We start from the raw sequence: 13849 nt of genomic DNA on the forward strand, positions 1-13849 counted from the left end.
TTTTGATATTGTGTTTATGGAGGATTTTGCTAATTTTATCTGTAGTGCCCTTGATATAAGGAAGGAGGGCCATGCACTCAAGATATCCCTCAAGTAATTAAGGAACAAAAGAAGAAAAGGCACACTAGCCTGGGAACTTCCTCTCTGCCCAGAACATTGGAGGCTATACACCACACCCCCTCAACAGTATTTATAGGAACTCAAACACTGAGATCCTGCTCTGTTCCAGTAACAAGAAGCCGAAAGCACCAGCCTGAAGATGACGAGTGAGACCTCGTCGAAACGTCGCCTAGACACCCCAACTTTTACACGGGAAGACACCCGAGGACACCAAAACCTGCATATATATATATATATATATATATAAAGGGAGGACGGAAGCAGCAGTCGAGTGCTGCTCTTCCTGCACACCCGCTGACCCTCTGCAACCTTCTTCAGCACAGGGACCCAACGCCTCTTACAATAATAGAATCGTCAAGTCGGAAGGGACACCCCAAAGGCCATCTAGTCCAACCCCCTTCAATGCAGGAGTCGCAGCCAAAGCATCCATAATAGGTGGTCTGCCCCACCCCCATCTTACCATGCAGCACTTTGCCCTCTGGGCAGAAGCATCCCTCCACGCAGGAAAGGGCCTCGCTGCTGCAGTGCTCAGCCCCCTCCAGGCCAAAGTTCTTGCAGGTGGGGGGGCAGGCTGGGCCGCAGGTGTCGTACTCCAGCCCGTAGTCACACTGCATGGCTGAGCAGGGAGAGAGATAATGCTTGCTCGCTTACTTATTCATTTATTACAGCAAACAAATAAATCACCAAGCATAAAGTGCTGTTTTGAGATGCAGGCATGGCCAAACTTGGCCCTCCAGCTGTTTTGGGACTACAACTCCCATCATCCCTAGCTAACAGGACCAGTGGCCAGGGATGATGGGAATTGTAGTCCCAAAACAGCTGGAGGGCCAAGTTTGGCCCTGCCAAGGGAACTGTCTGGGGAATCCAGGGTGCACTGGTCTCAATGTTATTATTATTAATATGTACAGTATTAAATTTATATACTGCCCTTCATCCAAATACCACAGGGAGGGTTACAGTATAAAAACACATCAAGTACATTGTCAGGGATTGGTTTGCAGAGAAGGGGGGGAGAGACCGGAATGTAGACAGAGCCCCCTCGGATGAGCAGGTGTACTTCGTCAGAGTCAGAGTCAGAGGGACTGTCAGGAGACACAGAAGGCGAGAGGGAGGGAGATCCAGGGGCTGCTATAGTAGAGAGAAAGGAGCAGCTTCCGGCACTTAGTTTTTCATGTAAGGAGAGGAGAAGAAGGGGGGGTTTCAGGAAGCTTTTCTGCTGGAGGGGGAACAGGCGAGAGCCACTTCCGTAAATAGTGATTGAGGCAGACGCGCTTTCAAGAGCTCCGTACTGTACATAGTTTTTGCTCTTAATAAATCCTGTAAAAGACAGGCTGGAATCCCAGGCTGTTATCTCCGCAAGCACCCACATATCATCCTGACATACATAATGTAACAACAGCCACAAAACAATGACCCACAAACACCCTGACACATTTAAAAGGCCAAAGATTGCTTAATCAGCCAAAGGCCTCGGTGAAGAGGAATGTAATGAAGGCGCCAGGCGAGCCTCCCTGGGGAGGGTCTGGTTTCGCGAGGTCCTCCAGGGAAAGGAGCAAACTGCAAGACAAGGCTAGCCCTGCTCTCCCCAGCAATTTGTGAGCCACTGTTAGGGACAGGTTGGATGCAGAGGAATGGGGGGAGGAATCAGCTGGGGAACCAGCACCCCCAGGAGAAGAAGGACCAGAGCCCACAGAGGGGTGGTGGGACGAGAATGAGCGGTCAGAGAGTGTAGACTGGGAGGAGGAGGTGTCGGAAGCTGGAGAGGCAACAGGGCTTAGTGAGCGGGGAGAGTCTGTGGCAGAGAGGAGTCCAGACTCAGAGACAGAAGCTGAAATAGGAGAGGAGGGAGACCAAGAGGCAGAGATGGGTCTGGCTGGGGAAGAAGCTCAGGGTGTCTCCTCCTCCTGCTGTGATAAGCTCCCTTCCTCACTTGTCTCCCAGAACCAGAAGAGGGCTGAAAAGGGCTGGGGAGAGGTTGGCTTCATGCAGGCGCAGTCTCCGATGGCTTGGGGAAAACCCTGGAGAGGAGGGGACTTAGACAATTGGGGGAGGCGGGGACCTTCAGTCTCTGCAGCTGCTTCATGATGGTAAGACCTGCCAGAACTAATGCCAGTGTCCTGGAAGAAGCAAAGATCACCAGTGTTGAAGCAAAGATTCTTCAACATCAACTTTGTTGGACTGGTCATGTTGTGCAGATGCCTGATGATTGTCTTCCAAAGCAACTACTCTATTCCAAACTTAAAAATGGAAAGTGTAATACTGGTGGTCAACAAAAGAGGTTTAAAGACTCTTTCAAGGCTAATCTAAAAAAATGTAGTATAAACACTGAAAACTGGGGAACACTGGCTGGCAAGCACTCCAGTTGGAGAACAGCCTTTATCAAAGGTGTCCTGGGCTTTGAAGACACTCGAACTCAGGACGCAAGGGAGAAACGTGCTAAGAGGAAGGCCCATGAGGCCTGACACTCCTGTACAATGCATGTTTTTGCTAATGAAGAGTTCACTCCAACTTGCAAGGTGTGATTGCCTGCTGGGTCGCTTCTGTCAGCTGCCAGCTGGACCAAAGAATGCTAGGTGCATTGCCTCAGAAATATTACCTTGGTGCATCCCAGGTCTCTTCCCTTCTGGGCTGCAAAGTAAGTGGGAGGGTAGAGGCAGGAACATTTGGACTGTAAGGCCCACTGGCAACAGTACCCAGCTGTTGTGTCACAGCTGGGCAGCAAAGGCTCCCCCCCCCTTCCACACAGAGGCCACTTCCAAGCTCCCAAACAAAAGCAGCGTGACTTACGGCAGAGATCCTGGCTTCTCCAGCGCACAGGCACCCCCCGCTGGCTGCACTCCTCTGCGTAGGTAGCGATGGCGGTGCAGAGGCACTCACAGTCCCCTCCGGAGTCACAGCTGGGGGGAGAAGAAAGTCGGAGGGGCAGGTAGGCACAAGGAGGCGGGCAGTAAGGTAAAGGTAAGGGGACCCCTGACCATGAGGTCCAGTCGTGGCCGACTCTGGGGTTGCGGTGCTCATCTCGCTTTATTGGCTAAGGGAGCAGGCGTACAGCTTCCGGGTCATGTGGGCAGCATGACTAAACCGCTTCTGGTGAACCAGAGCCGCGCACAGAAATGCCGTTTACCTTCCTGCCGGAGCGGTACCTATTTATCTACTTGCACTTTGACGTGCTTTCGAACTGCTAGGTGGGCAGGAGCAGGGACCGAGCAACGGGAGCTCACCCCATCGCAGGGATTTGAACCGCCAACCTTCTGATTGGCAAGTTCTAGGCTCTGTGGTTTAACCTACAGCACCACCCGTGGCCCAGGGGGACAGTAGAGGGACACAAGAGGGTCTCCTACTCAGGAACAGCCTCCTAAGAATAGCCCCCCCACAAGCTCACTAGGTTCCAAATGCATTTCCAAAACTCCCCTACTTATCATTTCTAAAGCCCCTTGTAGGGGAAGACACATTCCCTATTCCAGTGGCTTCGTATCTGGTTGTGAATCTCCCTGATCACCACCGCCACTACCACCAATAATATTTATATACCACTTTATATGCAAAACCCCTAAAACATAAAACATAGTAAGATAAATGAAAGGTGGGGGATGTACTATCAATTAGGCTTGCCATACATTAGGAAAATTCCAGACATGTCCTGGTTTTCAGGTGTAAAAATGGCATCGAGGGGAATTTTGCCAAACCGGCGAAATGTCAGGAAAACCACAGATGTATAGGAAAACACAGCAGAAACCGCTCAAAAAGCTTTAAATCACTATTTTTAGGTGGGTTTATTAAAAAAAAAAAAGAGCAGAACAATTTTGGGTCTTCCTAATAACAGCTCAACAACTGCAGGTGTCAGGGATTTTATTTTTACAAATATGGCAACCCTATAGAAATACAAAATTTAAACCAAAGATATAAAGGACATCAGTAAAACAGCAACAACCGAGAAGCCCTCAATTAAACATTTTAATATTAAAATGTTTAATATTAAACATTTTTAATGTTTAATATATCAACAGATGAATATCAAGGTATAACCGCTATATGTCTCGCCAGCCCCCTACCCGCAGGCGTCAAAGATGCACCACTCGTAGAACTGCTGGCAGGGGAGTTCCTCATGGCAAGGGGCGAAGAGGTCCTGCAAGAGGACCCCACAGCGCTTCCGGGCCCAGGTCACGCGGTGAGAGTTCACCTGGGTGGGGGGAGGGAGAAAGACAGAGGTGAGAGGGGCCGCTGCCTTCACCAGAAGCACCTGCTGGATGAGGCCAATGGCCCACCTGGTCCAGCACCCTGTTCTCACGGGGGCCAGCCAGATGCCTCTTTGGGGAAATCCGAAGCAGGATCCAAGGACAAGAGCCACTCTCTCCTCCTGCGGTTTCTAACAACTGGTACTGGATTGCTGCCTCTGACTGTGGAGGACAGAGCAGAGCCATCCTGGCCAATAGCCATCTCCTCCAGGTTGCTGGCCGACTCCTGTGGCAGGGAGTTCCATAGTTTAACTAAGTGCTGCGTGAAGGTTTTTCTTTTATCTGTCCTGAATCATCCAACATTTCAGCTTGGCTGTATGCCCACAAATTCTGGTGTTATGGGGGGGGGACACTTTTGCATCCCCTCTTTCTCCATGCCAGGCGTCATTTTGTAAACTTCTTTCCTGTTGCTTCTTGCTCCTCTTTCCTCTAAACACTAAAAAGTCCCAAAGGCTGCAACCATTCTTCATAGGGGATTCGCTCCATCCCCATGATCATTTGGGCTGTGCTTCTCTGATCTTTCCCCCACTCTAGAATACCCTTTTTGAGTGAGGTGACCAGGACTGTGCGCAGAATTTCAAATGCAAATTTCTGACATTTCTCTTTATTGTACAGGAACGCAGTTGCATGCATTTACCTTTCAAGCTCCAGGGCTGAATGTTGTTGGAGTCCCACCCCCACCGCCCCACCCCGGTGAAAAGCCACTCTTTAGCACTCCATCGGAGCAAACTTCAATTCAGGTTTTCTGCAGATTGACATTAGAATTAGAAATAGAATTTTATTATTACGGTCACAGACCAGTTCTAGCTCACTTCCAATATCAGGAGAATCCTAAAACACAACAGGAATACATTGAATTGCAATTGGGTATAACAGAGACAATTCAAATATAGTGGCAGTTAAAAAAATACATTAAATCTTGATCACTAAAATACAACCTAAAATTATCATTTAAAACGTTAATCGTTTTGGTAGTACAGTTTGTTCCCTAAGTTTTATGGCAGTCACACAGAATTTGGCCACCCTTTGCGTGATCTCTAGATCCTTGTCCTCTACTGGGAGTTTTAGACATTGAAGTTCAGACCCATTTGGAGATTTTTGTATAACAGAAAATCTTTGTATACCAAGAGTATATCCCCATAGAAACGGCAGCGTAACAAGACATAAGAGATAGTTTCTACTGTCAATAATTGACATTTATTCCGATGGAGCACTAGAGAGCGGGTTTTCATGGGGAAAGCTCTGGAGTTAAAAAGGATGCAGGGAAACAGAACTTTAAAGCATGGACCAGGCCCGTAATGAGGATCAGCCCAAAGAGAGATGGACTTTAACTGGGCACCGATCTGGGCGTACCGTGCAAGGGTGCTCAAAATCCTCGCTGTTGACCTCAGGGCAGAACAGGCTGACGCGCCAGGAGTTGCCAAAGAGATCTGCTGTGGGCTCCACAATGCCTTGCCGGCTGGTGAAATCATTCTCGGTGTCCCCATCAAAGTTCCCACACAGGCCTGACATGCGGCCTTGGTACATGGGGTCCACTTTGATGTAGATGCGGGTGCCTGGACAGAGAGGGGAAACAGCTCATTCGCAGCCTCTTGGAGTCAAAATAAAAGGAATCCATGCTGACTTATTTTTAAACTTCATTCCCCCTTTCCGTTCCTAAGTTCTTTCCACCACCTCACAATTTTTTTCATTTTAAAAACATTGAAGAAACAGGACTTTCAGCCACCCTGTGTTTGGTTTTTTAGGGTTGTAAGACTAGGGCTGTAAAATAGTTGCTCTGTGCTTTAGAGCTTCTTCTGCATAGGAAGATCAAAAGTACACAGGGAAAGTCAAAGTTCATAGGAGGAGGATTTGCATAGGGAGGTTAAAAGCATTTAAGAAGAAATTTTGCACAGGTGAGTCAAAAACTTAGCCTCAGAATATGGCAAGTAAGGAAAAAGAGAAATTTTTACTGGAAGATGGGGAGGGAGAGGAGAGAATTAAGGAAGAACTGAAATTGGAGCTCTCTTGCAAATAGAGCATAAACCTGAAACAAGGACCCAGGATACAAACCTGAAATAGTTGGAAAAGCTTAACGGAGAAGGCTGGAAGCCTCTGTCTTGATCAATATTCACCAGTTTAGGAAACAGAACAAGACCGATTGGATACATTTATCTCTGTTTATTTTGCAATTATATGTCGTTTATTTTGCTCTTATATTTCGACTATAAACCATGTTTCTTTCCTCCAACTTTCTCAAGAACTGTTTAACTCTCTACTTTATTAAAGGTCAAGAGGTAAGGAGCATGACCCATAATGCATAGGAGCCAACTCCTAGGGGCCGAGGGGTCTTCGCACCCCCAATAAAATATTTGAGGGGGCCACAGTCCAAAGTCACATCATTTGATTGAGTAGGTGGGGCAGGGCTTACCTCTCCCCCCCAAATATTTTACTAAAGTTGGCACCCCTCCTGCCCAGTCTCACCTCCGTCCCAGAGCACCGTCAGCCCCAGCTGGGAGATGAGCGAGAGGAAGAGCCCGGCTCTCTCAAGGGTCAGGCCGTTCCCACTATACGTTTTCGGGGGGCGCACCGACACCCCGTTCACGGTCACATCTTTTCCTGGTGTGGACAGAGAAATCCAATATCAGGAGGGCACGAGATGGGCAGAGTGGGCACAATACCCGTCTCTTTCCCCTTTAATTACCTCGGAGCAGGTGGACCACCGTGTTGCCAATGAGCACTACGACGGATTTGGTGCAGGTGGTGCCGCTGGTGCCGCAGGGCACGTTCTCGGCGGTGACGGTGAAGGCCCCGCTGCTCTCCCGGGCCAGGATGTACTCACAGTCACCCAGGAAGGTGTAGGTCCGCCCGTCAAAAGTGATGTAGTGGGGGTCCCCAGTGGCTACGCACGTCCCGGCACAGTGGTGGCGGCTGCAGTCCCAGCGCCGGTTTCGGCAAATGCTGCAAGGAAGGAGATGGAGGGACCACAAGGTGGTGAGTGCTGAGCCAAGCACCTCTCATGCCGTGGGTCTGCAGCCAATGTCAGGAGCAAGCCAGCAGTAAATCACACAGAGAAGTCAAAGTTAACTCTTTATTAGAAGAAACAGGATCTGCACAGGAGTGCCAGGTCAAATGAGCACAGCAACTCTCTTGGGTAGGTCTTGCCCCTATGAGGCAAGCTGTGGAGACTGAAGGTCCCCGCCTTCCCACAGCTGCCTAAGTGTCAGGGACCGTGCTGAGGAGGGCTGCACTAAGGAGGAATGGTGGGAGCCACCCCTTCCCCCTGATCCTGAACCTTCCCAGGAACAGGAGGACTGCATAGATCTGGAACAGTGGTTGGCATAGGGGCATAGTTCAGAAGGCAGGAGCTGGGAAATACTGGATGGGGAACAGCTAGGAGAAGAAGAAACACGGGGAGAGAAAGGGTTAACAGACTCACAGTCGTTGGACACCATTTCTCCACCGCCCTCCCCAAGGTCAAGAATTGTTCAGAAAGTCTCAGAACAGAAAGAGCAGATTACAAGACATAGGAGTGACGTAGATTAATAGGGACGGAGGGGGGAGTACACCTTAATTGGGAGCGCCGCTATTTCTAAGGAGACATGCTCTTTGGTCTCTCACTGTGATTATTATAGAATCTAACTGGTAAGACGTTCCTTTTGTTTGATCTTATTTACTGCCACGGGGGAGCAAGCCGATTCCCTGAAGCCGGACACTAAGGCTCCTCCTCTGCCAGATCCTTCTCCAGCAATCTGAGACTATGCCAGTGTTATCTGCCTTTGCTCCTTCCACTTCATGCCTTTTCTGGTTCTGGGAGACCAGAGGTGGGGAGCTTGACACAAGAGGAGGAGGAGGAGACACCCTGGCTTCTTCACTAGCCTGACTCACTTCTGCCTCTTGGTCTCCCTGATTCCATTCACCAGCTTCAGCTTCTGCCTCCAATTCTGGACTTCTCTCTGCCGCAGACTCTCACAGCTCACTAAACCTTGTTACCTCCTCAACTTCCCAGTCTGCTGCCTCTTCTCCCTCTGACCACTCATCGTTGCCCCACCACCACCCCAGGCTTTGAGCCTTCTTCCCTTCAGGGTTCACCAGCTGGTGCCTCCCCCCCCCATTCCTCTGCGTCCAACCAGTCTGTGGCAGCCAGCATAGCACAGCAGGCTTGGCTGAGTCCTTACCACGTGTTACAGTCCTTGCTGATGGTGTCATTGGGCTGGTACAGCCGGCCGTTGTGGTGGCAAGGGCACTCCTCCGGGGAGACACAGCGCTCGTTCTGAAAGAAGGAATCAGCAGGGAAACGTGAGCAGGTCCTCCTCATCCACGTGGGGTCATAGAACCGTAGGGTTCAGCAGGGCCGTCTTAAGCATATCTGGCACCGTGGTTCAAAACTCCCTCCGGCGGCCCCCGCCCCATTTCCCAGAGTTGTCTGCTTTTTTTAGGGAGGATGGCGCCACTGGAGGCGGGCAGCGGCTGGAGGTTGGCTCCTCTGGCGGGGAAGAGGCGGAGGCTGGATGCAGCGCGTCACGGCTCAGCTGGCCACTTTGTGCTAGGTGGCCATGGCAGACGGAGGCTCCGGGCACAGCACTGCTTCAGCGTGGCATGGCGAGGGTGGCGAGCTGATGCCAGGAGGCGCCGCGTCCAGCCTCCGCCTCTTCCCTGGCGCCCTCCAGAACTTGGCGCCACTAGCCTCTTTGGGTAAGGCTGTTAGAATATTCCATTTCACCTTAAGGGACAGGCATGAGCCTGCTGTGTGTCACATGTCTGTTTACACTCCAGCACAGCTTGCTGGGAAGTTCCGTTGGTGTATAGCTTTCACTTTTAGCTGCTTGCTTTTGGACACGAAAGGGAGAAGACATGTTTTCCTTTTGTCCTGGTGTATGCTGAATAAACTGCTTGTAAATATGCTCAACACAGCCCTTCCCTGACACTTCTGTTGCACTTCTTGTTAAGTTGTGGGTTGACATAGCAGACGACACAGCGATTTCTCCAAAGCAGCTCTTTATTTTGTAAGCTGGAACAGAACTGAACTGAGGAACTCAGTCAGCCTGCTTATATAGAGCTACAGAACAATTGTAACTGTTGCAACATTCTAAAACTATCCAATCACTGAACATCACTTTTCGATCCTTCATTTGCATACAAAACTATCCAATCACTAAACATCACTTTCGATCCTTCATTTGCATAACTATCTACAGTATCCCCCTGCTGGCCCAGGGTGAGAACTTCAGTACATAACACTTCTAAAGCTAGGGTTGCAGTTTTATGCTTATCCAAGGACTGCAGATCGCCCGGCCCACCGGCCGGTGGGCTGGGGCCTGCTGGGGGCTTGCCAATTGCCCCGATTCCTTGGCTGCATCCCAACAAAGATGCCCCTGGGGGTCAGGTGGCTGCAAGCAACTCCCTTGGCCGCTTGCCCAGGAACGTACAAAGCCCAGGAAAAGTTTCTTACCACCCACTTTTTAGTCAATATTTACAGAGAGAAGCTTTGGAACACAGCCTCTTGGATAATAGCGTTGTCCCGAGTGAATCTCCACCCTCTTCCCTCCCACTTCCTCACTCATCATCATCATCATCACCTCCTCTACTGGTGCTGCTATGTGCCCTCTGTCTTTGAGCTCTTTGCTCTCCTACTTTTAAGGCTCGCCGGGTTCTGGGAGATGGAGGGTCTGGGATGCCTCCTCCTCCTCTCCCACGATTCCCCAACTTTTCCCCTCAGCTGCCTCTGAGCTGTGACCTCCCTCAAACCCCTGTTGTAATTCTGAACCGTCTTCCTCTTCTCTGAAAGGATCAAACTGGGGAGGCAGACTCCACCACTCCTCCCCTGCCCAGGCCCTGACAATAGGATTGTTTTGTTTTAATAATAATCTTTATTAGTTTAAATTACACACATATACACAAAAATTTACAAAGAATTTACACTCTCATATTGCCGAAAGAAAAGAGAAAGAGAGAGAAAAAAGAAGAAAGAGAAAAGGAAGAGAAGTTTGCAAAAGAAGAAAGAAAAAAAGAGAAAGGAACAAAAACAAATTTACATACGTAATCTTCCTATTAACATCTTAATAAACACTTAAATAAAAAGACTTATGACAAAACGAATCTTCTAATCGTTCTCATTGCACTGTTTATACTATCTTGCTTTTTGTCGTAAAAAGACAATAGGATTGTAATGTTGGAAAAGACCCCCCAGGTCAGGGGTCAGCAAGCTTTTTCAGCAGGGGGCCTGTCCACTGTCCCTCAGACCTTGGGGGGGTGGTCTATATTGGGGGGGATATGAACGAATTCCTTTGCCCCACAAATAACCCAGAGATGCATTTCAAATAAAATAAAAGGACTCATTCTACTCATGTAAAAACACGCTGATTCCCGGACCATCCATGGGCCGGACTGAGAAGGCGATTGGGCAAGATCCAGCCCCCAGGCCTCACTTTGCCTCCCCATGCCCTAGGTCAACCCCCTGCAATGGAGGAATCTCAGCTGAGGAATCCCTGGCAGATGGATATCCAACTTTAAGCACCTCAAATGAACAATATAATTGTAGACCTGGGAGGGACCCAGTCCAGCCCCCCGCAATGCAGGAATCACAGCTAACAGGGGGCCACCCAACCTCTCCTTAGAAGCCCCCAATGAAGGAGAGTCCACCTCCTTCCGACTGGGGGGCAGGGAAGCAAAGAGAGGCAACGGGGATTTTGAGCTGGGCAGTGCCAGGGAAGGACTCACCAAGTAGACAGTGCCAGGGGGGCAAACGCAGCCGTCTGAGAAGCCGGCGCAGCTGAGGTTCCCCTCGGGACTGTCGCAGCTCCGCAGGCAGGAGCCAAAGGCATAGACCAGCTCCCCCGGGCACAGGACGGCTTGGGGGCAGCTCTGCTCTGTGCAGTTCCATGCCCCATTCACACAGACGCTGAAACACAGGTCAGGGGCAAGGAGATGTGAGCGAAGGGGTGCAGAGAGAGGTGGGAAGTCCATTATGCAAACAATGAGAGTTTCCAAGTGTCTTTGGGGGGAAAGGGGGGGTGTCCCTCTGCTGCCCCACAGAGCAGCCACTCTCTTACCAGACCAGAATCAGCTTCCTCGAATAATAATAATAATAATAAGAAGAAGAATAATTTGTTATGTATTATTTATACCCTGCCCATCTGGCTGAGTTTCCCCAGCCACTCTGGGCGGCTTCCAATCGAGAGTTAAAAACAATACAGCATTAAATATTAAAAGCTTCCCTAAACAGGGCTGCCTTCAGATGTCTTTTAAAGATAGGATAGCTGTTTATTTTCTTCACATCTGGTGGGAGAGCATTCCACAGGGAGGGCGCCACCACTGAGAAGGCCCTCTGCCTAGTTCCCTGTAACCTCACTTCTTGTAATGAGGGAACCGCCAGAAGGCCCTTGGTGCTGGACCTCAGTGTTTATTATTCTTATTCTTATTCTTATTATTAGACCCACAAAGGGGAGGAGGGAGGAGGGAAGTGCAAGAGATTCCTTGGAATCTTGTTTTTATGTTGGATGTTGAATATGTGACTGTAAATTTTTAATTTGAAATACTATATCTATCTATATCTATCATCTATCTATCTATCTATCTATATCTATCTATCTATCATCTATCTATCTATCTATCTATCTATCTATCTATCTATCATCTATCATCTATCATCTATCTATCTATCTATCTATCTATCTATCTATCTATCTATCTATCATCTATCTATCTATCTGTCATCTGTCATCTGTCATCTATCTATCATCTATCTATCTATCTTCTATCTATCATCTATCTCAGTGTTTCCCAACCTTGTGCCTCCAGCTGTTTTTGAACTACAATTCCCATCATCCCTGACCACTGGTCTTGCTAGCTAGGGATGATGGGAGTTGTAGGCCAAAAACATCTGGAGGCACAAGGTTGGGAAACACTGATCTATCTATCTATCTATCTATCTATCTATCTATCTATCTTCTATCTATCTATCTATCTATCTATCTATCATCTACCTATCTATCTATCTATCTATCTATCTATCTATCTATCATCTATCTATCATCTATCTATCATCTATCTATCTATCTATCTATCTATATCTATCATCTATCTATCATCTATCTATCATCTATCTATCATCTATCTATCTATCTATCTATCTATCTATCTATCTATCTATCTATCATCTATCATCTATCTATCATCTATCTAGAAGAAGCTGGAGACACAGAGACCTGCTTGCTCTGTACTGAATCCAAAGCCATGACTAATGGAGAAGCAAGATTTTTGGGGGTGCTATGCTGTGAGGGCCCCCCTTCTTAATGCTCAGGTTGTACATATGTGTAAATAAAAGCCCGTATCCGAAAACCACCATGCCTCTCCTTGGACTCACGTTGCAAACGCCCTGCAGCTTATCGCGCGTCAGCCGAGATCACGTGGCCGAGACATTCAATGAAACCAACCTATCCCGTAGGGCAGCCACAGACAGGTCACAGGGTGATTTCATCAAACATCTCCTTCCACTCCACGAGGGCCAGAGGACGGTGCCATTGTTGGTGCCCCTGTTGAGATCCCAGATCCAATACGCCCCCCCCGAACACCTCACCTCCCAATTGCCTCCACAACACGTACCAGGTGTTGCAACCCTTCTGGATCCTGCTGTCAGGGGGGTGCGCCTCTTCCCCATGCGCACAGGGGCACATGGCAGGCTGGATGCACTGTCCGCTGTCGTCCAGCACCGTCCCCTCTGGGCAGTTGCAGCCGGCCACGCAGACGTGGTCCAGATCGTGGCAGGGGCCCAAGCGCAGGTCAGCGCAGGTCGTTCTGCAGGGGGGCGCACATTCCCGGTAGACTTGCCCCCCAGAACATGGCGCCGCTGTGGGGAAAGGGGAAAGGTCAGGGTCCTGCAAGCAAGAAGCCCTCGGGGTGACACTGGGTCTTCAAGGAAGTCGTTAGGGTCTTCAGCACAATTTAATGCTGAACAGCAATGAAAGTTTATTTTGTGTGCATGTGGCCAAATCGTTTTTATTAGTTTTCCAAATTTTACAAAATTAAGACGAATTCAATACAATTTCTGCAAAATCTGGCTTCCTGAACACCATTCCTGATGTGACCAAACTTTTCTCTTGTTGCTGCTTTATTCTCCTTGCTCATTTCTAGCTCACTTTCCATTCCTTTCAATTATATTACAAGAGTTTTTTTGTTGCTTTTAAACTTATTTATTCTTAATCATCACCTATCTGCTTGCCAGTTCCTGCATGTGAGCAACAAAATTAATACTTTTTATCATACATGGTGGTCTTGTAGTAAGGTTAAAGCTTATTTGGAAACGATATATAATGAATTGAAAAAGATGTTTAAAATAACTTTTGTAAAAAAAAACACCAGAGGCTATTCTTTTGGGAATTATAGGGACAGAACTACCTAAACTATATAGAAACGTATTCACGTATGCGACTACAGCGGCAAGAATGTTGTTCGCCCAAAAGTGGAAAGAAGGAGAAGTCCCAGCAAAGGAAGAACGGATACAAAAACTTATGGAA

The 13849-nt window shown here is 48.6% G+C and overlaps 1 protein-coding gene across 1 annotated transcript in view; it reads right to left on the minus strand.

Annotated features, from left to right (window-relative positions):
- LOC309381023 (SCO-spondin-like) overlaps positions 1 to 13849 on the minus strand; it is a 166556-nt gene that overhangs the window by 129306 nt on the left and 23401 nt on the right. The window contains exons 17-25 of the mRNA XM_081931321.1: positions 12939 to 13182; positions 11055 to 11235; positions 8513 to 8607; positions 7039 to 7295; positions 6819 to 6953; positions 5709 to 5911; positions 4173 to 4300; positions 2908 to 3017; positions 581 to 736 (exon numbers count right to left, since the gene is read on the minus strand). Of these exons, the coding sequence (XP_081787447.1) occupies positions 581 to 736; positions 2908 to 3017; positions 4173 to 4300; positions 5709 to 5911; positions 6819 to 6953; positions 7039 to 7295; positions 8513 to 8607; positions 11055 to 11235; positions 12939 to 13182 (1509 nt within the window). The remainder of the gene's footprint in view (positions 1 to 580; positions 737 to 2907; positions 3018 to 4172; positions 4301 to 5708; positions 5912 to 6818; positions 6954 to 7038; positions 7296 to 8512; positions 8608 to 11054; positions 11236 to 12938; positions 13183 to 13849) is intronic.

This window comes from Podarcis melisellensis (assembly GCF_964234715.1).
Source record: "Podarcis melisellensis genome assembly, chromosome: 12".
In the NCBI taxonomy this organism is placed as follows: Eukaryota; Metazoa; Chordata; class Lepidosauria; order Squamata; family Lacertidae; genus Podarcis; species Podarcis melisellensis.